The sequence below is a fragment of the Coenobita brevimanus genome, chromosome 23, assembly GCF_032717465.1.
Source record: "Coenobita brevimanus isolate Jiangsu-jjx chromosome 23, ASM3271746v2, whole genome shotgun sequence".
NCBI lineage: Eukaryota > Metazoa > Arthropoda > Malacostraca > Decapoda > Coenobitidae > Coenobita > Coenobita brevimanus.
This window is the reverse complement of record NC_136976.1, coordinates 69,416,297-69,440,845: the sequence shown is the minus strand read 5'-3', so window position 1 is coordinate 69,440,845 and position 24,549 is coordinate 69,416,297. Positions and strand designations below refer to the sequence as shown.

The 24,549-nt window shown below is 41.9% G+C and overlaps 1 protein-coding gene across 1 annotated transcript in view; it reads left to right on the top strand.

Moving 5' to 3' along the window:
- LOC145393016 (selenocysteine lyase-like) overlaps positions 1-24,549 on the top strand; it is an 87,809-nt gene that overhangs the window by 6,660 nt on the left and 56,600 nt on the right. Inside the window, exons 2-4 of the mRNA XM_080267337.1 lie at positions 47-314; positions 18,519-18,681; positions 19,154-19,286. Of these exons, the coding sequence (XP_080123463.1) occupies positions 54-314; positions 18,519-18,681; positions 19,154-19,286 (557 nt within the window). The 5' untranslated portion in view covers positions 47-53. The remainder of the gene's footprint in view (positions 1-46; positions 315-18,518; positions 18,682-19,153; positions 19,287-24,549) is intronic.

Genomic DNA, 24,549 nt, shown 5'->3' with positions numbered 1-24,549 from the left:
CAGTACATGCAGCAGATAATGGCAGTTATTCTCTTTATTCCTGCAGCATTGTGATGTCTGGAAGCAGCAGTGGGCCCAGCACCGGGTGCAGTAGCCCAAAGCGAGTATACCTGGACTACAATGCCACAACCCCACTGGCTCCAGAAGTAATCAAAGCTGTTGAGCAGAGCATGCATGAGGCCTGGGGTAACCCAAGCTCTGCCCATGAAGAAGGAGCCCGTGCTAGAACAGTTATAAATCAGGCTAGGGATGATGTGGCAAGGATGATTGGTGCAATGCCACAAGATGTCCTTTTCATGTCTGGAGGAACAGAGGTGAGGGCTAATGTATTACTGTAGTGTTGCCTGGTTACCTTAGGTAGCTGTGGTCCTGTGATTACAATAATTGTGATTGTAATAATGGTTGATCAGATTCTCAGAAGCACCAGTTCTTCCAGACACTCGTGACTGGTTTGTGCTCAAATCACAAAGGTGACTGTTTGATATGTATTTTTCTTATACAGTGATCTCTTGGTTATCGTGCATATGCAGTAGTAGACCCTTGCAATAATGGCCTAATTGGGGGAAAACCAGGCCCATTAAAGCAATATTGTAGTCCATTATATCCAAGGTAACCCCCCCTGAAGTGAGATTTCAAGCACATGTTTGGAAACACATGATTACAATAGCATATTCTAGTACTAAAAATGAAAAGTAGACCCAGTTTACACTAATTTAGCCCATAATATTACCGTATTGCAGCTTACGTCACATCCTTGTCATAGCACTTCTTCATGGCTAGAACAGTTCAGTAGATTCTCAAATTTCGTGTGATTAACCCCTAAAACGCGTCCATGGACAGCCAACCCCCCCCCCCCGTGTGGCGGGGTTGGATTGCGGTCTGAGTACCTGTAGGAAAATATTAGCCAAAAATCAGAGATTAACCCTAGAACATTATACTTGACATGGCAGATAGTACTTACATTCAGCTTTCTCCAGAGACAGGTGTTGAGCCTTCGTGGACTTGTGGAGACTTGCAGAGTTGGGTAACAAAATCTTCACTTTCACACCTCCAGCAACCCGGTTTCCCCTCTACCACAGCCTCATTCTGTCACAGTAAACTTTATACTACAACGTACAGGTAGTTTGGAATCCATATTTGTACAATAAGCACTGAAAATAAAGCTAAAATCAACGGAGCATACGGCCGACATGCAGTGTGGCTAGAACTCGCCATAATGTCACTTTGAAAGCCTGCACTAAACTGACGCTAAATAGGGGAAAACCGCGCGAAAAAAAGCTAGTGTGACAACTGGGGAAACAAGCGTTTTCTATTAGCATAAACTGCTTGTGAGAGGAGAGCGCAGATTGACAGTTCTGAGCAGTCAGCACGCTGCCATATATTACAGCCGTGCTGGCCGTGCTGTGGGGGGGGAGGGGAAACGCGATACTTGGCAACAACGGAGGTCAGTAGTGCAAAGGTCAAGTATGCTAATTGTAGCTAAAGGGTGGTGGTACTGATAGACAATACCAGCTGGAACATGCTTGCCCGCGTTTATTCAAAATTAACTCAAATCGCAAACGCGACGATCCGCCATTATGTCCTTTTTGGCGATCGTCGCAAAAGCGACGATCCGCGTTTAAAGGGTTAAGTTTGGACAACTTGATTTTCGATGGCACATCAAATATCTACCAAGTTGCAGGTTTCAGTGGTTCAAGGTTAGAGTTTGGGATTCAGAATGCATTTAGGACTGCTTGGTTTCTGTCCCCAAACAGTGCCTGTCTACGTAGAACTGAAAAATTACAGCCACCAATCAAAATGTAAAACACAGGTTCCTCTGATGAAAATATCACATGCAGCCAACATTTGTGTTGAACTTGGTATATACAGTAAACTCTCAAGGTTCGACGGTTCATTTTGTAATGATTCAGACTTACTCTGTGGAAGTTAGGAACTGATTTAAGTTATACTCTTATGCTATTTGTATTAATGTTGACATTTCTCTATTCAAAATTAATGAAGTAAAGATAGAAATATAGCTGCATCATTAGTTGTGTGTACTGTATTGTGCCAGCTGTTCACATGGTTAAGGAAGCAGTCTCGTGTGGTCAAGGAAGTGGTGTTATGTGGTCAAGGATGCAAGCAGTGATGCCCTAGCCCTGCCAAAACAACACATGAATAGCAGCATTGTAAATTGCACATTATATTCAGTAAGGTTAAAAATGAGTGAAGTAAAGGCATTGAGTGAATGGCATCAGCTGTATGCATTCTGTGTATCCTTTCTGTTAGAAAGTATGGTGTGGGCTAGATTGAGACACCTGTCGCAGTCGAGCCCACACCAAAACAACGTGAATAGCAGTGTCATATGTCACTCATAGCATTATTTACAGGCAATACAGTGTTGAAAATGAGTGGCATAAAGACATCCAGTGAACAGTTGTGCAGGTACCAGCTGTTTGCATTATTCATTTTTCTTTTATGACAATGTATTTATATGCCACGAGACATGAACTAGGATGAACACTTCTAACCTATGGTCCATCTATTTTATGAAGAGCGTTTGGGCGTTGTCCCTCTTGGGAATTTCCTAGGCCACCTCGCTGCCAAACGTGTACACCTCTTGTTTCATGTCAGCTATTTACTACATCTAAATGAAGTTTATTTACAGTATATATACTGTATATGTAATTCATTAATAAGGCTATATAGTGTTATAAATGCCTCTTTTTTTTTCTTTTAATAACAATTACTTTTTATAAATACCACAGCACTTGGCAACATTGCTTTCCAACGTTGCCGCGCTTGTAAGGGTAGAGTGACCGTGTTAATCCAGGTCATTTCCACTCTGGCCGCCACCTGAGATGGATGCTCTTACTCCTGCTACTCGCTCTTGTGTGCTCCACAGTAGAGAAAAAGTTGACGTAACCCCCCTTTTAAAATGTGTTTCAATCTCCCGATTTACGATAAAATCGTTATGCGTTAAGGTATGACCTGACGTAACCCCATCGTAAAACAAGTAGTGACTGTAAATACAGGTAAGCCCTTAATTCACGCGAACTTTTTTCACGCGATTTCGGTTATCCACGAATTTTTCGTACAATAATTAAAACATAAAATTATAGTATTCAAATAAATAATTTTAATATACAAGAGAAATAAATAAAATATAAAAATGCCTACCTGCTGCCCGTGTGCATACATATATGTATATGTGTGTGTGTGTGTGTCTGTGTGTGGGAGGTCGGTCTACCAATGAACCACACAGTCAGTTTGAATCCGACGGTCGAACCATGTGTGACTTGTGAATCGTTATTTGTGTCTTATTTTTCTGCCTTCCAGTGATTGCTTGACTTGTCTGCCAACATGGTGCCTAAGTGTAGTGCTAGTGATGCATGTGGTAACACACCAAAACGGACTGTAATGTGATGTTGCTGACAGAAAGTTGTGTTGGACAAACTTTAGGGAGGAATGTAGGCGACAATTCTCCATCAGGACAATTCCCCGTCATTTATTTACATACCAGTTTATTTAGCAAGTACAGTACACTAGTTTTTTACTTATATGAGTTATAAAATCCCCCTGAAAATTAGTTATTAAAGTATTAATTTTTTCATTCATTCATTCATTGCCAGACACCATGTATCCCAGAGAGGGTGGCCTAGGGCTTAGAGTTAGTTGTTTTACAGGGAGGGGCACTAATCCTCCACCAACCCCACTTGACGTAGGGATGCCAACAGCATTACTTAATCAATAATAAATATATTTATAGGATGACAGGGAATCGTCCATGATTTGATGGTGAATTGACTTCATGGTGAATTGTCTTGGAACCGTGTGTTTGGGGTGAGTCAACTGTTCCAACAATAAAGAAGGAGGAACGTAGCATACGGGAGGCAGTGAGGGCCAGTGTACCAGACTGTGCTAAAGTTTCTCCACGTGTGCCTGTGAACTGGCTTGGAACTGTATGTTTGGGGTGATTGAGTCAACTGTTTGGACAATAAAGAAGGCAGAATGTGGCATATGGGAGGCAGTGAGGGCTTTTGCACCAGACTGAGAAGTGTCTCCACCTACGCCTTTGATTGTCGGGTTTCATTGTTAAATTTCTTAACATTTTTGTTGTTTTTCATACTTTATGCTAGTTTATAAGGTGTATGTAGTGCATAAACAGTATTATTCAGATGTAATACACTTCATACACATGCGTATTTACCTGCACACATGGGCAGAATGTATATGCGAATTTACCACATTTGTGAAAGGTCTGGGAACGTAACCCTCGTGTGAATTAACCCCTTAAACGCGGATCGTCGCGTTTGCGACGCTCTGGGAAAAGGACATAACTGCGGATTGTCACGTTTGCGATTCTAGTAAATTTTGAATGACCGCGGGCAAGCAGGCTCCAGCTGGTATTGTCTATCAGTACCGCCACCCTTTGGCTACTTTTAGCACACTTGACCTTTGTACTACTGACCTCGGTTGTTGCCAAGTATCATTTTTTTTACCCACCCACGCATCGCTGCCCGGCCCTCCCTCGTCGTGCGATATGGCAGCGTGCGGACAGCTCAGACGTGTCAATCTGCGCCTTCCTCTCGCTAGCACTTTATGCTAATTGGAAACGCTTGTTTCCCCAGTTGTCACACTAGAATTTTTCCCGCGGTTTGCCCCTGTTTAGCGTCAGTCTACTAGAATCTTTGAAGGTGACACCATGTCAAACTCAAGCTCTTCCGAGTCTGTGCCTTCCAGCCCTCCGAAAAAGGACTTTGTGACCTCCACCCCGTACAAACCCTTACAAGGAACTGCTAAGGGCCTTAGTGACTCGGCTATAGGGATTGAATTGTTGAAAGCGTCAATGGATTATGGTAGTGATGTCGGTGTGTTATCTAGCCTTGCCGAGTCAGACACTCTATCGAGTGCTGAGTCTGAGGTGCCTGAAGTGACAATTCCTGTGCCCAGCACCTCAACAGGCAAGGCTCCAGTGAAAAGGGTCCTAGTGTATGGAAAGGGGGCCAAGAGGAGACGAAGTGGTGACCCCGCTTCCCAGCCATTGTCTTCCTCAGACCGGCCATTGTCCTCTACACCAGGTCACGCCGCCGCCATACCGCCACGCACTCCCAGCCCCATTCTCTCGTCGTCATCTTCAGCTGTACTTTCTCCGGAGTCTTCTGAGTCTCCTTCACCACCTCGGAAGGGAAGTAAGCAGTCTGGTTTACGTAGAGGTTTCCGTAGGCCCAGTGTCCGTGCTAGTAGGAGTAGAAAAGTGTCTCCTAGTGTTAGAGTTAGTGGTAAGGTTACTCGCACTAGGCAACTCACCACTCAGGCCACTGCGAGTGACCTTGAACCTTCGCGTTATCTCTCCACCACCACCACACCGACATGACCTAGCACAGCCTCTGCCACACGGCCTGCCTCACCCACTGCCACACGGCCTGCCTCACCCCCCGCCGCCCCCACCACCTCCCACCCTAGGCAGGGCACTCTGGATGCCTTCGTGTGGTCTGCGGGCTCAGATTTTGTGCCAGAAGATCTGCCCTTTGATGCCAGTGGGTGTGGGATACAGGCAGCCTTCCCTGTCCCAGAGGATGGTGAATGTCTGGACTACCTGTTGGCCTTCCTTGATAACGAAGTAATGGAGCAGATTTGTACCGAGACGAACAGGTACGAAGGGCAATCTGCTGCAGTTCGTGAAGGTGAAGGTGAAGCTGCAACGCCATCCACGTCGCGAATGGCAGCATGGGTTCCTGTAACGATCAGGGAACTATTCGTATTCATCGGCTTGATGCTTCTTATGCCACATAACTGGAAGCACAAGCTCGAGGAATACTGGAGTGCTGACGATCTTTGCCCCACACCCATCTTCAACAAATACATGAGTCGTGATCGTTTCAGGCAACTCATGACTTACCTTCACTTTGCGAACAACGATGAGCCTTCCCAAACTGACCCACTATGGAAAGTGAGGGGAATCCTGAACCTGATCAAGGACAAGTTTACGACATTCCTTCGGCCCTTCAAGAAAGTTGTGATTGACAAGTCCTTGGTTTTGTTCAGGGGCCGTCTTCAGTTCGTGCAGTATATTCCTAGCAAACGCCACCGCTTTGGAAAAAAGTTTTTCGTGCTGTGCGACTGCAAGACGGGGTTCATCCTAGACTTCGTTATCTACACCGCCAGCAATGTGGACTTGGACAAGACTGACCCCCTTGGATTCTCTGGTTCTGTGGTGAAAGTGCTTTTGGAAAAGTACTTTGGCGGGAATCATGTCCTGTGTACGGACAATTATTATACAGCTCCCAAACTCGCCAAGTACCTTTCAGAACACGGTGTCGGATCCTGTGGCACTGTCCGTAGCAATAGGGCACACTACCTTGCCTTCCCCGAGGCTGAAGGATCAAAGCGGGGAGACTTGCACCTGAAAAAAACTGACAAAATGCTGGCGATCAGGTGGCACGATAAGAGAATCGTCAATGTGCTCATCACAGTTCACAAGGGGGAAATGCAAGCCACAGGGAAGGTCGACAGAAGGACTGGCGATCCTGTGATGAAGCCTGATGCTGTGATTGACTACAACGTCAATATGCGGCTGGTGGACAAGTCTGACATGATGATCGGAGAGATAGACTGCCTGAGGAGGAACCGTCGCTGGTACAGGAAGGTGTTCTTGCACTTGCTTGATATGTGCATGCTGAATGCCTTCATCCTGTATAAGATCAAGAACAGGAAGCCAGCAAACTACTCTCTCCGGCGTTTTTCTAAGACGTGTGTGTACCAGCTGCTTCAGCGTTTTGGGCAGGTACTGCCATCAGGTCCCAGGCGCCACTCACACACACCTCCAGACCGCCTACAGTGCCAGGACTACCTTCAGCGACACCGCCTGGAGCCACTGCCTAGCACTGCCAAGAGGGGAAAAGCACTCAGGAGGTGTCATGTGTGCAGCCACACTACCAGGCAAGACAGAACATTTAGGCGCACCTCCTTGCAGTGCAAAGAGTGCAAAATTCCCCTCTGCGCTTACCCGTGTTTCTTTGACTACCACAGCCTGACTAGATATTGAAAATAAGGGTAAGAATCTTGAAAATAATACTGAGAGTGACAGTGATACTAGTGTTTAGTTTTCTTTTACGTACTGACAGTGACAGTCTGATGAGTGTAAATTAGTGTATGTAGTTGTAAAAGCACTGACAGTGACAGTCTGATGAGTGTAAATTAGTGTATGTAGTTGTAAAAGCACTGACAGTGACAGTGATTTCAGTGTAAATAATTGTACATAGTAATAATATAAGTATTGAGAGTGACAGTCACTCCAGTGTAAGAAATTGAAAGCATATGTTTCTATTTTATGTTCTGACAGTGACAGTTTGTTGTGTAGAAAATATTATTTTTATAACAAATGACAGTGACACTGATGAATAATGCAAAAAACTGACAGCTAGAGTGAAAGTGAGCGATAGAAATGAAGTGCGAGTGGCCGACAGGAGCGAGAATAAAGTGCCTGCCGTAAGGCAGAATAAACTCGCGCCGCGGTGGTCTTTCTCATTCCCGCTTCACAATACTGGCAGTGACAGTGATTTTTAGGGCCGTAATAGTGCCAAGCGAGCCTTTGCGAAGTACTATGAAGGAAAATAATGTAGTATACGTGTTTTTAGCTTTGAAAAGGGAAATGTGTGTTCAGTGACGGGAAGATCGCCGCTGTGCTGCATGTCGGCCGTACGCTCCGTTCATTGTAGCCTTATTTTCAGTGCTTATTGTACAAATATGGATTCCAAACTACCTGTACGTTGTTGTATAAAGTGTACTGTGACAGATTGAGGCTGTGGTAGAGGGGAAACCGGGTTGCTGGAGGTGTGAAATTGAAGACTTTGTTACCCAACTTTGCAAGTCTTCACAAGTCCTTTGGTAGTCCACGAAGGCTCAACACCTGTCTCAGGAGAAAGCTGAATGTAAGTACTATATGCCATAAAAATTTTAATGTTCTAGGGTTAATCTCTGATTTTTGACAAATATTTTCCCACAGGTACTCAGACCCCACTACAACCCCGCCACACGGGGGGGATCGGCTGTACACGGCCGCGTTTAAGGGGTTAAGGGATTGCTGTATGTGTGTATATATATATATATATATATATATATATATATATATATATGATATATATATATACACAGTATATTTGTATGTACAGTAGTCCTCATTTATCCAGACATAGTAGAGCAAAAGGCATGTCCGAATAGTGGCGACATCTGGATGATGAACGTTATTCCCCTACTATACCCAGACCCTACGAATACCCGACTTCCAAACTATACCTGTCCTATTTGAACAGTACTTGTGCTTAATTTGGCAGTGTTTTCTGGTCATTCAGGCATATTTAGATATCAAAACACGCATAGGAAAATCCAAAGTAATGCTCAATATGAAGAAAACCAGAAAAAACACTGAAAACCAAAACACAGCACTACTGTATGTACAGTACCCCTCCTTATTTTGGCACTGTTTTCTGGCCATTCTGCCATATTTTGACATCAGAACATACATAGGACTATCCAAAATAATTTTCAACACCAGGAAAACCATGCAAAAGAAAACATTGAAAACCAACCACCGTATCATCTGACTTAAGAGACAGTTCCCCACAGACCCAAACTATGCACCTTTCATTTACAACCAGACGAAGCACATCATTAGCAGCCTTAAGCACTCATCTGCTTGTGGACCAGACAACATAAGCAACATTCACCTTAAACACCTTGGACCACAAGGCATATGAGCACTCACCAGCATATCAAAATACAGCTACTCACACAACATAATACCCAGCATCTGGAAGCATGGCATTATCATCACTATCCCTAAACCCAACAAAGGACCCCACGTTACCTTCATCACACTGCCCCATCACACTCCTCTGCATCCCCTCTAAAGTCGCTGAATGACTGGTACTACAACTAGTTACACCTCACACACCCCTAGTCCCATCACAACATGGCTTTAGGCCACTACACTCCACAAACACCCTCCTTACAGACCTTACACAGAGAGTTTTTGATGGCATGAATTCAGTTAGGCCACCACAGAGAACATTGCTAGTCACACTAAACATTAGCAAAGCTTTTGATGCCATCCCCCGCCACAACCTCATAAACAAAATAATCAACACAAACATGCACAATAACAGAAAAAGATGGCTGGCAAACTACTTGGCAGGCAGATGTGCACATGTAACATTGTCAGTCAGTCTTCGAACATCAGAAACTTCACAAATGGCGTCCCCCAAAGGATCTGTTTTGTCCCCTACACTCTTTAACCTATACATGCACGACATACCCACACCCCACACACCACAGATACACATAGCTTCCTATGCAGATGACATAACACTTACATGTACACACAAAAACGCAAACACAGCTGCACACATCCTCCAACCTTACCTCAACACATTAAACGAATGGTTCACCACAAACAGGCCCAAAATAGCCCCAGCCAAATCTACAGTGACCCTTCTCACAAACTGGACAGCAGAACACACATTCCACACCTCACCATAAACAGCACTCCCTTACCCCACACACACACACACACACACACACACACACACACACACACACACACACACACACACTTAAAGTGACCTGGAAATTAAGCAAAGAGGCGGGGATGGAAAATATTATAATAAGAAAAGATCTGAATGAAGAAGAAAGAGAAGTTTTAAAATCATTAAAGGAAGAAGTAAAGGAAAAAAATGATAAGAGGACAGAGGAAGAACGTAATACTTTTTTTTTGGAGAGTATTGGATATGAAAGTAAGGAAATGGTATTTAAGGAAATAGAAGTGAAGGAAACTAGGGGGGATGGTTGTGAAAGATCAGAAGTTGAGGAAGTGGTACGGAGAGAAGAGGGTATTAAAAACGTCAAAAATAATTTGAAGGTGATATATACTAATGTTGATGGTTTCATATTGACAAGGATCGAAATTAATGATTTCTTGAGAGAACATGAACCTGATGTCATGTGCTTTGTAGAGACCAAATTAAGAGAAGATATTGATGTTCATTTGGGAGATGGTAAATACAAACTATGGAGAAAAGACAGAAAAGAAAAAAAGGGAGGAGGAGTGATGATAGCAGTGAAGAACAACATAAATGTAGATACTGTGGAAATGGGAGAAGGCAGGGCTGAAGTGATATATATGAAATTAGAAACTGGAGAGAATGGTAAGAGAGATATGGCGGTAGTGTATGTTCCCCCAAAGACGAGAGCATGGAAGGATGATGAATACCATGGGATGTTGTCAGATATGGCTAGCTACTTGCAAAAATAATTGAGAAAAGCAATAATATAATTTTGGTGGGTGACTTTAATTGTAAAGAGGTGAACTGGGAGGAATGGTACTCGGGAGGCGGCGAAGATTCGTGGGGCACTATGTTATTAAGTATAGTAATGAATCATGTGATGACGCAATGGGTCAAAGAAGAGACACGGTTTCGAGGTGAGGACACACCATCAAGGTTGGATTTACTGTTCACCAAAGAACCCGATGTAATAGAATCATTAGAATATCTCTGTCCTTTGGGAAAAAGTGATCACGTGGTCATTGAGTTCCAGATGTTAATAGGAAACGTCGAGCCAAGAGACGAGCTTCATAGACAGGGAAGATACAACTTTGGCAAAGCAAATTTTACAGGATTGAGAAACTTTTTTGAAAATGCGGATTGGAGAAAATTCAGAGAAACAAGAGAGATACAGAGGAAGTGGGATATCTTTCTAGACCTCTATAATTTGGGAGTGGAAAAATTTGTACCAAGAGTAAGAGGGAAAGAAAACAGGAAAAAGGAGTGGTTTAATAGAAGGTGTATGATAGCAAAAAACGAGAGAGATAAGGCGTGGAACAATTGGAGAAAGAGAGGTAATGACAGAACAAAGGAAGAATATAAAAGAACAAGAAATGAATACACAAGAATACGTAGAGAAGAAGAAAGGAACTTTGAAAAAGGTATAATTGACAAATGCAAGGATGAACCCAAACTGTTTTATAGATTTGTTAATGGCAAACTGAAACAAAAGGAAGGAATCACCAAGCTGAAAGTAGAAGGAGAGGTCTTTAAGGATGCGGCAATGCAAGCAGAAATAATGAACAAATGTTTCCAGTCAGTTTTCACTAAAGAAAAGGAGCTTGTGGAAGGGGAGGGAGTGATTAGAAATGTTCCGGTGATGAAAGATATAAAAGTGGAGGTACAGGAAGTGTATAAATTACTGGAAACTCAAGATGTAAGGAAAGCCCCAGGACCTGATGGAATTTCTAATTGGGTACTGAAGGAATGCAGAGAACATCTGGCGGATAAAATTCACAGCTTAATTGTATGCTCACTGGAAGAGGGGAAAGTGCCAAAAGAATGGAAGAGGGCAAATGTGGTACCAATTTACAAGGGAGGAAACAGGGAAGAACCCCTGAATTATAGACCAGTGTCTCTAACCAGCATGGTTGCAAAATTGTGTGAGAGAATCCTGAAAGACAGATGGATAAGATATCTGGAAGAGATGAATATTTTGGCTGAATGTCAGTTTGGATTCAGAAGTGGAAGGTCATGTGTTTCAAACTTGTTGAGTTTTTACTCAAGAGCGATTGATGTGGTACAGGAGAGAGATGGTTGGGTGGATTGTGTGTACTTAGACTTAGAGAAGGCCTTTGACAAGGTACCTCATAAGAGACTAATGTGGAAACTAGAATATATTGGAGGACTAAAGGGGAAACTTCTGGAATGGATGAGAGACTTTTTGAGAGACAGACAAAGGAGGACAGTAATAAAGGAAAAGATGTCTGGATGGAGGGAAGTAACAAGTGGAGTCCCTCAAGGCTCAGTGTTGGCGCCAGTAATGTTCCTGATTTACGTAAATGATATGGTAGATGGAGTGAACAGTTATGCAAGTCTGTTTGCTGATGATGTAAAGATCTTGAGGAAGATAGAGGCTGAGGAGGATTGTAAAATACTGCAGGAGGATTTGGATAGGATACACAATTGGAGCCGGACATGGGAAATGAAATTTAATGTAAAGAAATGTAAAATATTGGAAATGGGTAAAAGTACCAGGAGACCATCACTGAATTATTTTTTGGGTAATGAATTAATCACAAAAAGGAGAGAAGAGAAAGATTTGGGAGTGCTGGTCCAAGATAGTTTGTCACCAGAAAAGCACATTAATAAGATAGTTGGAGAGACTTACAAGCTCTTGACTAACATAAGAGTAGCATTTCATTATATGGATGAGGAAATGATGAAAAAATTGATAGTGGCCATGATCCGCCCCAGGTTAGAATATGCAGCGGTAGTGTGGTCCCCACACAAAAAGAGAGATATAAACAAGATTGAGAGAATACAAAGAACATCAACCAAGATGGTCCCCAGTCTGACGGACCTGTCATACAGAGAGAGGCTGGAAAAACTGGATTTGCCTTCGTTAGAGGAAAGGAGAAAGCGGGGAGACATGATTGCAGTGTTCAGGACCATGGTGGGAGTAGATAAAATTGACAAAGAGGATCTGTTTGTATGGGATAAGAGAGCAACAAGAGGACATGGAATGAAATTGAAAAAGTCAAGCTGCTTGAAGGATATCAAGAAATATAGCTTTCCTTACAGAAGTATAGACTTATGAAATAGCCTGGACAAAGAGATCGTCCAGTCTAAAAACTTAAACGAGTTTAAAGTTAAATTTGACTTATTGAGAAACAGCGACAGAAACCCACGAGCATAGTACATTCCGTGTATATCACAATTGTTTATATTAGGTAAATACTTAAATATTTGGAACGACTTAGACAAAGAGGTGGTGCATGAGAAAAACATTCATGGGTGTAAAGGGTGATCAGAAAGTAATGACAGTTCGTGCTATAACATGAAAACCTTGAATGATGGGAGGTAGGGGAGCAAGGAGAGTGCAGAGTTGCCTGTCCTTACGAGTTTGAACTTGTCGCCGTGTGCCTGACTTTTCTTGTTTTATTGTTGTGAGTGAATGCTTCACTCTTGTTTTTGCTCACTGGCCAGAAACATGGATTACTCGAAAGAAGGCTGCAGGTTCTACATTTTTACGAGGTGGAAACTGGGAAAGAAAGCAACAGAGATTCGAGGGGAATTATTACAAGTTTATCCAGACACTACTCCTTCCCTGGAAACTGTTTCCTGCTGGATTTGTGCTTTCACAGGAGGAAAAACTGAATTGAAAGATGAACAACGCTCTGGACGCCCCCGGACATCCGTGACCGAAGCAACAACTGTCCGTGCACGGTCCATCATTGACGAGGATCCAACTGTAACTCTTAGGTTCTTAGCCTTGGAGCTTGATATCAGTTATGGGAGTGCATATGACATCGTGCATGAACAATTACACCTGAGGAAGGAATGTTGTCGATGGATACCCCATTTGTTGACCGATGAACAAAAGGCTGAACGGATGAGGATTTGTCGTGTCTGGCTTGCTGAATTTGAACCAAATGGTCCAAAACGGTTCTCAGATGTTGCTACTGGAGATGAGTGTTGGATTTCATTCTTCACAACCCGTGACAAGCAGTCAAACATGGTGTGGTTGGGCGATGAAGACCCTTGTCCTCAGATTTTGAAGGAAGGATTTCGCAGCCGGAAGCGCCTTTTCACCATCTTTTTCAATTCTCAAGGACCAGTATGCGTGGATGTGATGCCTGAAAAGTCCACTATCACGGCCCAATACTACACAGACCAGGTCCTTCCACAAGTCTTGGAACACAAGGCCAACACCGCATCAACCCGCCATCGGTCTCGCCTTTTGCTGCACCACGACAATGCTGCACCCCACAAAGCTCGCCTCACTATGCAGTACCTGGAACAACAAGGTATAACTCTGCTCCCCCACCCACCCTACTCCCCTGACCTGGCTCCCTGTGACTTTTGGTTGTTTCCAAAAATTAAATCTGCCATCGCTGGGAAGCAATTTCATCGCATCCAAGACTTGGCACGGACCGTCAATTCAGAACTCCGAAGTATACCGTCTTCAGAGTACCACGCTTGCTTCATGAAGTGGAGAAAGAGAATGGAACGCTGCATAGAGGTTGGAGGGGAGTACTTTGAAGGAATGTGAGTCATAGTTTGATAGTTCTTCATGCTAATAAAAGTTTATGGACTCACTGTCATTTCTTTCTAATCACCCCTCATAGACTTGATAAATGTGGATATGGAGACAGGACAACACGAGCATTGCTCAATTCCTGTATACTACAAATAGGTAAATACACACACACAAAATCCTTGGTGTGACATACAATACATCAGTGTCATTTAAAGAACACATCACAAACATTAAAAATAAAATAACACCAACACTCAGTGCCTTGAGGTCACTTGCCCATACAACATTTGGACACAACAAAGAAACCACCACCACAGTATACAAATGATATGTATGTTCAGTGATGAATTATGCAAGCCCTGCCTGGGCTCCTAACTTCACTAAAACACACTACAACATTCTACAGACCATACAGAACAAGGCCCTAAAAATAATCACAGGCTGCACAGCTACTACACCCATACATGGCAGCACATCCACACACACCAAGGAATATCAAAACAATGTTCAGCACACGACATACTCAAATACTGTCATCTCTCCCCCCTCACCTGCTCAGACCAGCTTCCAGAAGCATATCCATACTCAAATCACTTGCCGCTCCATTCAGTCACTTAAAGACAGCACACAGCTGCATGCACGGCCTCCTGATATCCACCTTTCTGAATCTTATCTCCCTCATAAGGACAGGGTCCACCTGGCCAGGCTGAGATGTGGGCATCATCCAGCCCTCTTAAGTTACCAGAAGAGGCTGGATGACTCCATCGCTAATGCCTGTCCAGGATATAACTCAGCACCCCATGCTATTAAGCTTTCGATCGAGTCTGGCATAAATCTTTAATTTCCAAACTGCCCTCCTACGGTTTCTGTCCTTCTATCCGTGCCTTCATCGCTAGCTTCCTTTCTGGTCGTTCTATGGCCGCTGTTGTGGACGGCCATCGTTCTTCTCCTAGATCTATCAACAGTGGTGTTCCTCAGGGCTCTGTCCTATCACCAACTCTCTTCCTTTTATTCATCAATGATCTTCTAAGTTGTACATCTAACCCTATCCACTCATACGCTGATGACTCCACCCTTCACCTTTCCATTCGGTTCCCGCAGCGCCCATCTCAGCAGTTGCTTCAAGAAACAAGGGATGAGGCTATGGCACACCTAATGTCTGACTTGGCTCATATCTCTGACTGGGGTAAAAATAATATGGTTGTCTTTAATGCATCTAAGACTCAGTTCTTACACCTATCAACCCGACAAAATCTTCCACAGGTATACCCACAAATGTTCAATAATATTCAGCTTAATCCTGCATCATCCTTGAACATGCTTGGGGTTTCATTTACTCGGGACGTATCTTGGAAAGATCATATTACATCTCTTGTAAAATCTGCTTCCAAGAGATTGGGTGTGCTAAGCCGACTCCGCTCTTTCTTTACCCCTGCACAATTGTTGACTCTATACAGGGGTTTTATCCGCCCCTGTGTGGAGTACAACTCTCATGTGTGGGGAGGCTCCCCACATACAGCTCTTCTCAATAGGGTGGAGTCAAAGGCATTTCGTCTCATTAACTCTCCTCCTCTTACTGACTCCCTTCAACCTCTGCCTCTTCGCCGCACTGTTGCATCTTTATCTCTTTTCTATCGCTACTTTAATGGTCACTGCTCCTCTGAACTGTCTGCTTGCATTCCTCCACCTCTACGACGGGCGCGTAGCACCGGTCTGGCAGCAAACTCTCATCCCTTTTCTGTCCAGCTCTCTAATGCAAGAGTTAACCGTTACTCCCAGCCTTTCATTTATGCAACAGGTCAGCTCTGGAACTGTCTCCCTCTGTCTGTATTTCCTGCTGCCTATGATCTCCAGTCTTTCAAACGCAGTGTGTCCAGGCATCTCAAAATGATCGGATCTTGAATTTGGCTCTCTATTGTATTTTGTTTTTCTCTTGGAGGGAACTGTTACTGCGGGCTCATGGCCTTTGGTTCCTTCTTCCTCGCATAAATTAAAAAAAAAAAAAAAAAAAAAAAAGCACATTATGGAAGACTGCATTGCACACAATCACCTATGCCAGCAACACAACATACACTCCTTGAGAGCTCTGTGGGAAAGCCCAGTCTCGGCTGTGGCCTTCCTTAGGGACTCGGGAGTGTTCTGCCAGACTGCCTAGGGAACAACTACTACTACTACTACTACATTGAAAACCAAAAAGCACCCTTCATATACACTACTGTATGTAAAGTACCCATCCTATTTTGGCACTGTTTTCAGGGAAGTCTGCCATATTTAGACATCAAATCACACATAAGAATATCCAAAGTAATGCTAAACACTGAGAAAACCATTAAAAAAAAAAAAAAAAAAAAAAAAAACACCCAATCTGTACACTACTGTATGTGCTCCTTCAAATTTTAACACTGTTTTCAGATCAGTTTGCCATATTTTGACATCAAAACACACATAGGAGTATCCAGAATAATGCTAAACACCAGGAAAACCATGAAAAAAAAAAAAATGAAAACCAAAAACACTCTTCCTATACAATACTGTATGTACAGTACCCCTCCTAATTTTGGCACTGTTTTCAGGTCAGTGTGCCATATTTAGAAATCAAAACACTCATAAGAATATCCAAAGTAATTCTAAACACCAAGAAAACCATAAAAAAAAAAAAAAAAAAGGTAAACTACGTATACATTATTATATAGTATGTACAGCACCTCTCCTATTTTTGGCACTGTATTAAGGTCAGTCTGCCATATTTAGACATCAAAACACACATAGGAATATCCCAAGTAATGCTAAACACTATGGAAAAAAAAAAAAAAAAAACACCCTACCTATACACTACTGTATATACAGTACCCCTCCTAATTTTGGCACTGTTTTCTGGTCATTCTGCTTTATTGAGACTTCAGAACACACATACGATTATCCAGATTAATGCTAATCATCAAGAAAACGATGCACAAACAATAAAAATCCACAAAAAACCTAAAGACTGTTTGAAAATCAGTTATATGTGACGAGTGATTGCTCCTGGGGCTCCAAAAAAAATCCATGACCAAATATGCCACCAGAAATTGGTTATATTGGTATAAATTGTATACCATCATCTTTGCTGGTGTATATACTACAAATTAACCTAATAATAACACATAAAACTAATAAGTGGAAGTACAGAAATGCAGTGAGAATAAAGTGTTACCTTCACATAGCTTCCCACCATCCTAGTGGAAAATTTTGCCAGCATCTTCCAAGAGTTCAAGCATATGTCTAGATGCAGAATTTCATGAGCTTTCATGTGGTCACTTCGGAATTTCGATTTGACCAATAGTACAGTTGTCACATAAATCACAAAAAACTTTGAAAACCCATGAGTCATTGTTATCATGACAGAGGAAGGAAGGGACTAAAGGAGTGAGGGGTGAGCTGGGAGGGTATAGAGGAGGGACAGGAGAGAGTGGAAGCAAGGCCGTGGGCAGGATTTTCACCCTTGTGTCAAGAGGCAGATGGGTGCTTTTTCTGTACATTTACTCGTGGCTTGCAGTCTGTCAGACGCTAAATGGCCTTGCGGAAGCACAACTCACGGTGACTAGGCGATTTTGGATGTTCGGTAATGACGCGGACGCCTGCTGTCTCTGAACCTGTACTTGTGGCTTGCGGTCTGTGTTGCAATCTCAGAGGCAGTTAGGAAGGACTTATCCTGGTGGCCGTGTGACTTTGAACATTCAGTGGGAATGCGTGTGGATGTTTTGGCACCGTTTGTGGGTTACAGCCATGTTACTTTGGTTCTAGGTTCATCAGGAGTGATTGGACGAGTGTGTGACTTTGACCATTTGGTACAGGGGCAGATGGATATTTTAGCTCTGGTTGTGGGTTACGGCCTACTTCCCGCTCATGGCCCAAGCCCAGCGGTCACGATACCGAATGTTTGAATGTGTCGGGTGACCGGCCAATGTTCTTGGGGACTTCAGCGTTTGCATAATAGCTAGTAAATTTGGGTAATGGTTTAATAGAGTCAAAGTCCAGCGTCCGGATAATGAACACGTCCAGATAAATGAAGGACTACTGTATATATATTTATATACAGAGAGAGAGAGAGAGAAATGCCATTCCAAGACCAGATGAGAGTGGTGACACCTGTTTTCCTGTAATGATTTATGGTCTTCCTGATGTTTGGGAGGCTAGATAAAAGCTTTCGTACATCCATAGTGTACTATACCATACTATACTATACTTTTGACTGTGTGTGTGTGTGTGTGTGTGTGTGTGTAATGAAAAAACATTAGCTGTGAAAGAGCTTAATGTATAGTGTCCAGTCATAGATTGTTGATTAATGTCAGTCATAGATTGTTGATTAATGTCAAAGCTCTGTGGGTTTTATGTCGAGCATCGTATTCTTTCTCTGTTTTGAATTACATGCTGTTTTATGATGCACATAATATTAGCTATTTTCTGTCTTCCAGGCAAACAATGTAGTACTGCACTGTGCTATTACTCATTTTCGAAAGTGGTGCTTATCCCAGGAGAGTCCAATATATCACCACCTACGACCCCACATCATCACCACAAAAGTTGAGCACGATGCAGTCAAGCTTCCACTCACACATAGATATTCAATTGAAGCTGGTTAGTAAGGATATTGATATTGCTTATTTGCTGCTAATTTGTCATTAAGCAGGACTCTCACTTTTGCCTTTAATCTGCCATAGTTCTCTCAAATTATTTAGTTTATTTTCTTATTTACAGGTGTTTTTATTTTTGAAATATATTGGAGAAATATATGTAAGGTACTTTTCAGCTGTTAGCACTGAATGTATTTAGTCTGATACTGTACCATATATATTTTATTCTTTGGATCTGTAAATGATGTTATTCAGATTAGGAGAGACTTTCAAAATTGAAGGGTTAACAGTTGCTTTTAATTCCTCCATTATGATAAATGTTTTCTAACGTGAGTAAAAATAGTAGGAGGTAACAATAACTGAATACAAAAGTATGTTATCAGAATAATGGGATCAAGATCATCTACAGCAATTTTGTGGTGTGTGAAATTTCTTTTTCAGTGATGTAATATAGCTGTAATTGTATGATATTTCAGATGTAACCTACCTTGGAGTGGAGAACTTACCAGAAGCAGTTTTGGAGTCAATCCGTCCCTCTACCTGCCTCATTACTGTGATGTTGGCAAACAATGAAACAGGAATCATGTTTTCAGTTGCTCATATTGGCAGGTACTGTGGAGCTTAAATGTCTGTCATATTATTTATCACATTGTTTTAATGCATTCCAGTTTGCAGATGATACTGTGTTGTTGAGTGAAGACGAAGAGGAGCTGCAAGGCTTGGTGGATGAGTTTGGGAGAGTGTGTAAGAAACGGAATCTAAAGGTGAATGTAGGGAAGAGTAAAGTGATGGTCTTTGAGAGAGGTGAAGTCAGTGAATGTACAGCGAGGTTGGATGGTGAGGAATTGGAAAATGTGAGTACGTTTAAGTATTTGGGTAGTGTGATGAGTAAGGATGGAGGTTTGGAGGGTGAAGTGCTTGAAAGGGTACAGCAGGGAAGAAAGGTTGCTGGTTCTTTGAAAGCAGTGATAAGAAACAGGGAAGTGAGCTTGGAAGTGAAAAAGTTACTACATGACAGTATTGTGATACCAACTCTAATGTATGGAAGTGAAGCTTGGACGTTGTTGGAAGGACACAAGTCAAGAGTGGGAGCAGTGGAAATGAGTTATTTAAGAGGAGCCTGTGAAGTCACATGGAGAGACAGGCTGATGAATGAGGATATAAAGGAGCGTTGTGGTGTGGATGTGGATGTGATAGGAAGTGTTATGAGGAACACACTGAGGTGGCTTGGCCATGTGGAGAGGATGGAGGGTGAAAGACTGACGAAGAGAGTGTATGTGAGTGAGGTGGAGGGGGGAAGAGGGAGAGGGAGGCCGAGGATGAGATGGAGGGATGGGGTGGAGAGTTATATGAGAGAGGGGGGTGTGAGTTGGGAGCAGGGCAGTGAAATGGCGGGGGACAGGGCGACTTGGAGGCGATTTGTTTGTGGCCACCCCAAACAGGATTAAGGTGTCTGGCAATAGATAGATAGATAGTATTACTGACATAAGTAATTCAGAAAGCAGAGGAATGTGAAAGAAAATTCCCAGCAGCATGCGATATGAGTACCATACAGTGGGGTAATTGTGCCAACTGCCTGAATTTGTCCGTTATGTGAGTGGTTGCCAAAATATGTTAATATCTGTAGAAGTATACCATAACCACTTGGAATTTATTCACTACTCAGTGTTTTATGTAATCCCTAAATTTGATCCTGTTACATCATTGCTATGTACTCATTTTAACACTTAGAATGCCAGAATGACTGTACTCCCACCTAACTTGATTATGCTCAGTGGGTAGATCACATGGGTCTCCCCCCTCAGCCTGCCTTAAAGTGTTGCATCACTCAGTCAGTCGTTAGTTGCCATGGAGTCATGACATTCCCTATTTCTTCCAGCTACCCCTCTTCCCCACCCAACTGGATGGGAATCACACTCTGGTACCCAAGTGGTGCCACCTACCACCCTGCGTTACCTCTGACAGTAACTATAATGGGGAGGAATTGGAAGTGGGGAGAAAAAAGGCTAGAATGGGGTGCTTTGTGGGGTGGAAGACAATTGACAATCGTCATGGTCGAGCCTGCCACAGACGTCGTAGGACACGCATGCTCATGAATCATATGCTGCATTTGTTTGTGTGCACTTGTGATAGGATTAATGTCATTCCTACTTACAAAACCACTTACACTCTCCAATGAATACACACAACAAGAGCTTATTCATTTGTATGAGTCATACAAAAAGGTAAAAATATTCTAATCTGGCAAGTCTAGCAACTAGTCAGCTCATTCATCCCTTATAATTTAATGTTTTCTATGTTAATTCTTTAGAAATGAGTAGATTTGTATCTCTTAATATATGGTTTCAATGAGGAAAGTCATATATTCCTCCTCTGAGACGATTCACTAACTTAAATTTATTAATGCCTAAATTCTCCTTCAGTCAACGATTTCGACAAACCGTCCCAAATCCAGGAACGGTCAACAGTCATTTTTTGCCTGCTCGTGAGAGAGGTCGGAAGGCTGGACTGAAGTCGAGAGGACGCACGCTGAGAATCAGGATCGTACTGTTGTGTTCCCCTGTGCATTAATAGGGGTGGCCATCAATTTCCTCAGATTATGAATGATGAAATTACAAAATAAACAATATGGATAATATAGTGTCATACAGTATGTATATATTTCTCAAAGTGGCTAATCAATCCAGAATAGAACATATTCTCTATAATAAGCATATACAGGTAACTCGCACGGAACACGAGGGTTTCGTTCCTACCGTGCCGTGTTAGGTGCGAAATCGCGTATATTTAAACTACTCCGTATTTTGCTCCCTAGACCCCCCAAATGTGTTGTTTTGCTGTTATCTGTCACTAGAAAGCACTTTAAGTGGTTAGAAGGTTTATTTAATGTTATAACTCACAAATACAGTACTCCTGAGCAAAACTTCAACACACAAATACTGTACGTAAACACAAGGAAACATTCCGACGCCGATCATAGGTAATAAATTAGGTTAACTGTTACCAGTGCTTTAACTTACAAGTACATACCAGAACAGTACATATTTAACTTAGAAATGCAGTACTGTGATATCGAATGATTTCAGTACATAATCTGTTAGGAATGGCTGGAAAAAAAATGTTATGAATACATTTTCACCTTTTTGATATATGTTTATGGTAGTTTCGAGTTATTTTTTACGTTATCGTTGTGCCCATGCTTGGAAAAGGGAGCGAAAGAGTTGAATTTTCAGTCCTAAATGAGAAAACTGCACGTCCTCCAAGGCTAGACTCTGCCACGGGAGAATAAAGTGGAGGGTCAGTCCGATTAGCAATAAGGAAGTTGTGTCACAACTTCCAGCTCCCACACCACGAGAATGCCTAAAAATAGAATCGTAATGCAGTTTCAGAACTAACAATAAGTCTAATTATTACGAATACAGATACAAAGCAGAAATAAATACGTTTACAGACAGGGAAAACGTATTTCTTCCGTCATAACATGTTCATCTTTCTCAATCATTTTACGTTCATCTTTATCATTTTACCTTGTTATTTTCGCAATATATATTGCTGTCTCGTAAACAGGGTGGTTGTTTGTGTTTTGCAAGGGAGGAAAAAGGTTGTATTTTCTGTCTGGGTCGAGATAATGGGTGTAACTATGTGTGGTTAGGCATGGCCACGAGCGAAAAAATCGTACATCCACTCATCATGATAGCCGGTGGTGAACTGACAGATGATACTTGAGACGGTGAAGTCAAGGTCATGTCCCAGATTTTCGTTCACTTCCCGAAAGTTTTCACAGTTTTCTACAAGTTGCAAACCATTACAGCAAACCTGAGCAAATAGGTAAAGATACCAAGACAAAAATGTATTTTTCTCTTATTATAAGTCTTTAACGAACAAACAAAAAAAAAGGCAATATTCCGACGCCGATCATGGGTAATCATATAAATCATGTTAACTGGTTACAAGGCTTTATTTAATGCTTTAATTGCTTACAAGTACATACCAGAACAGTAAATATTTAACTTGCAAATACAGTACTGTAGAAAAGCAGTACAGTAAGAGTTTAACGAACAAACAAAAAAGGCAATATTCCGAAGCCGATCATGGGTAATCATATAATTCGGGTTAACTGGTTACAAGGCTTTATTTAATGATTTAACTTTATTTAAGTGCTTACAAGTACAGTACATACGAGAACAGTAAATATTTAACTTACAAATACTGAACAGCACTGTGGAAAAAACGAACAAATAAAATAGGCAATATTCTGACGCCTATCAGGTAAACTGGTTATAAGACTTTATTTCTTGCTTTAACGTTATTTAATAGTACTTTAAGTTGCACATAAACTTACCAGAACAGTACAGTACTGTAAATATTTAACTTACAAATACTGTGCTACTGTACTCGGGAATGTCTCTCACTGAATAATTTCCCGCCTAGATCGTCACGTAATCAAAACAAACCGCGCGCTGCGGTGACGTTCGAGGATTTGATCTTTCAAAGGCCTCTCCTGCGTTAATTTGTAGTTTTCATAATGTTTTTTTTAATCTTACGTTGTCTTATATGTATCCCAGCCCTTACCGCATATAATTGCGAGCGCGTTCCGTGAGATCGTGTTCCGTGCGAGTTACCTGTATAGAAAACTATATGTATATATATATATATATATATATATATATATATATATATATATAAATATGTGCTTTTCACTTTCACTCACAAAGTACACACTGCTTCCTACCCAGATGACTTAACACTCCCACACACACTTCATGACTGGTGTACTACAAAAAGACTCAGAATGGCCTCTTTTATGGTAGAACACAGTCATAACTCACACCTCACTATCAACAACATCCCTCTTGTTCCACATGCACACAAAATCTTTGGTGAAATGAAAGCACAGTAACAGAAGAATTTGGTAATATCTTGCAGCATAGAGCAGTTAGTTAGAAGCAGATCTGTAAAAATATTTATCTAAGACAGCCTTTCTGAAATTATCTTGATGTCCTCAAATGTGAATATTACAAAATCTTGGGTGCTGCAATATTAGTAAACAAAAGCAGAGTCTATCTTGTCCCAGGGACTGTACCTTCAATGCGCATGCGGCACTTGGATATTTGGGATGTTACGAGCGTCGTACCGATTTTTTACTTATATTGGCTAGTAATCGACTTGAAGAGGGCAATTACAAAGTATTTCGTTCCAGCCAATAGTGAGTAATGTAACTCCACCTCTTTCAGTACAATAAAAGACTACTAATGCAAAATAAATGAGGATCTTGGAGTTCATTTGATGCTAATCTAGCTGGATAAATATTTTTTACGTATTACTATGAAAATAATAAGTAGTTTCCCTTCATTTCTTCTCAATTATTTGAGAAAAAAATAATTCCTCTACACATTACAAACATTAATTTGAATCATAAGTCCACACAAAGATATATTATTAATGATTCATGAGAGTGCGACTGTTCACTGTCAGTGGCAGGCTCGACCACTTCAGTGGCGGCCCCAAAGCACCCCATTCAAGCACACGTGACTGTGCCAAGTGCAAGGTCGACTATCATATGTGAGAGTGCTTCCATGCCTACCTCACCAATGAAAGCTTATTGGTGTTGGAAGAGACTATAAATACAGAAGAACCCCTCTAATTTGGAACCTGCATTACTCGAACAAAAAATCTGGGTGGACATGTTGATTGTAACTTGGACAAGTGTGAGGTACAGGCATACCATGGTTTAATGACCCAATTGGTTAAGTAAAAATCCATTGCAAGGCGGGGTATTATATCTTGGGGGTGATTTAACGTGTAAAGTAAAGGGATGCATTTTTGAGTCTTTGGTTTCTTCCCCGACCAAATCCTAAATCCACCCAAATGA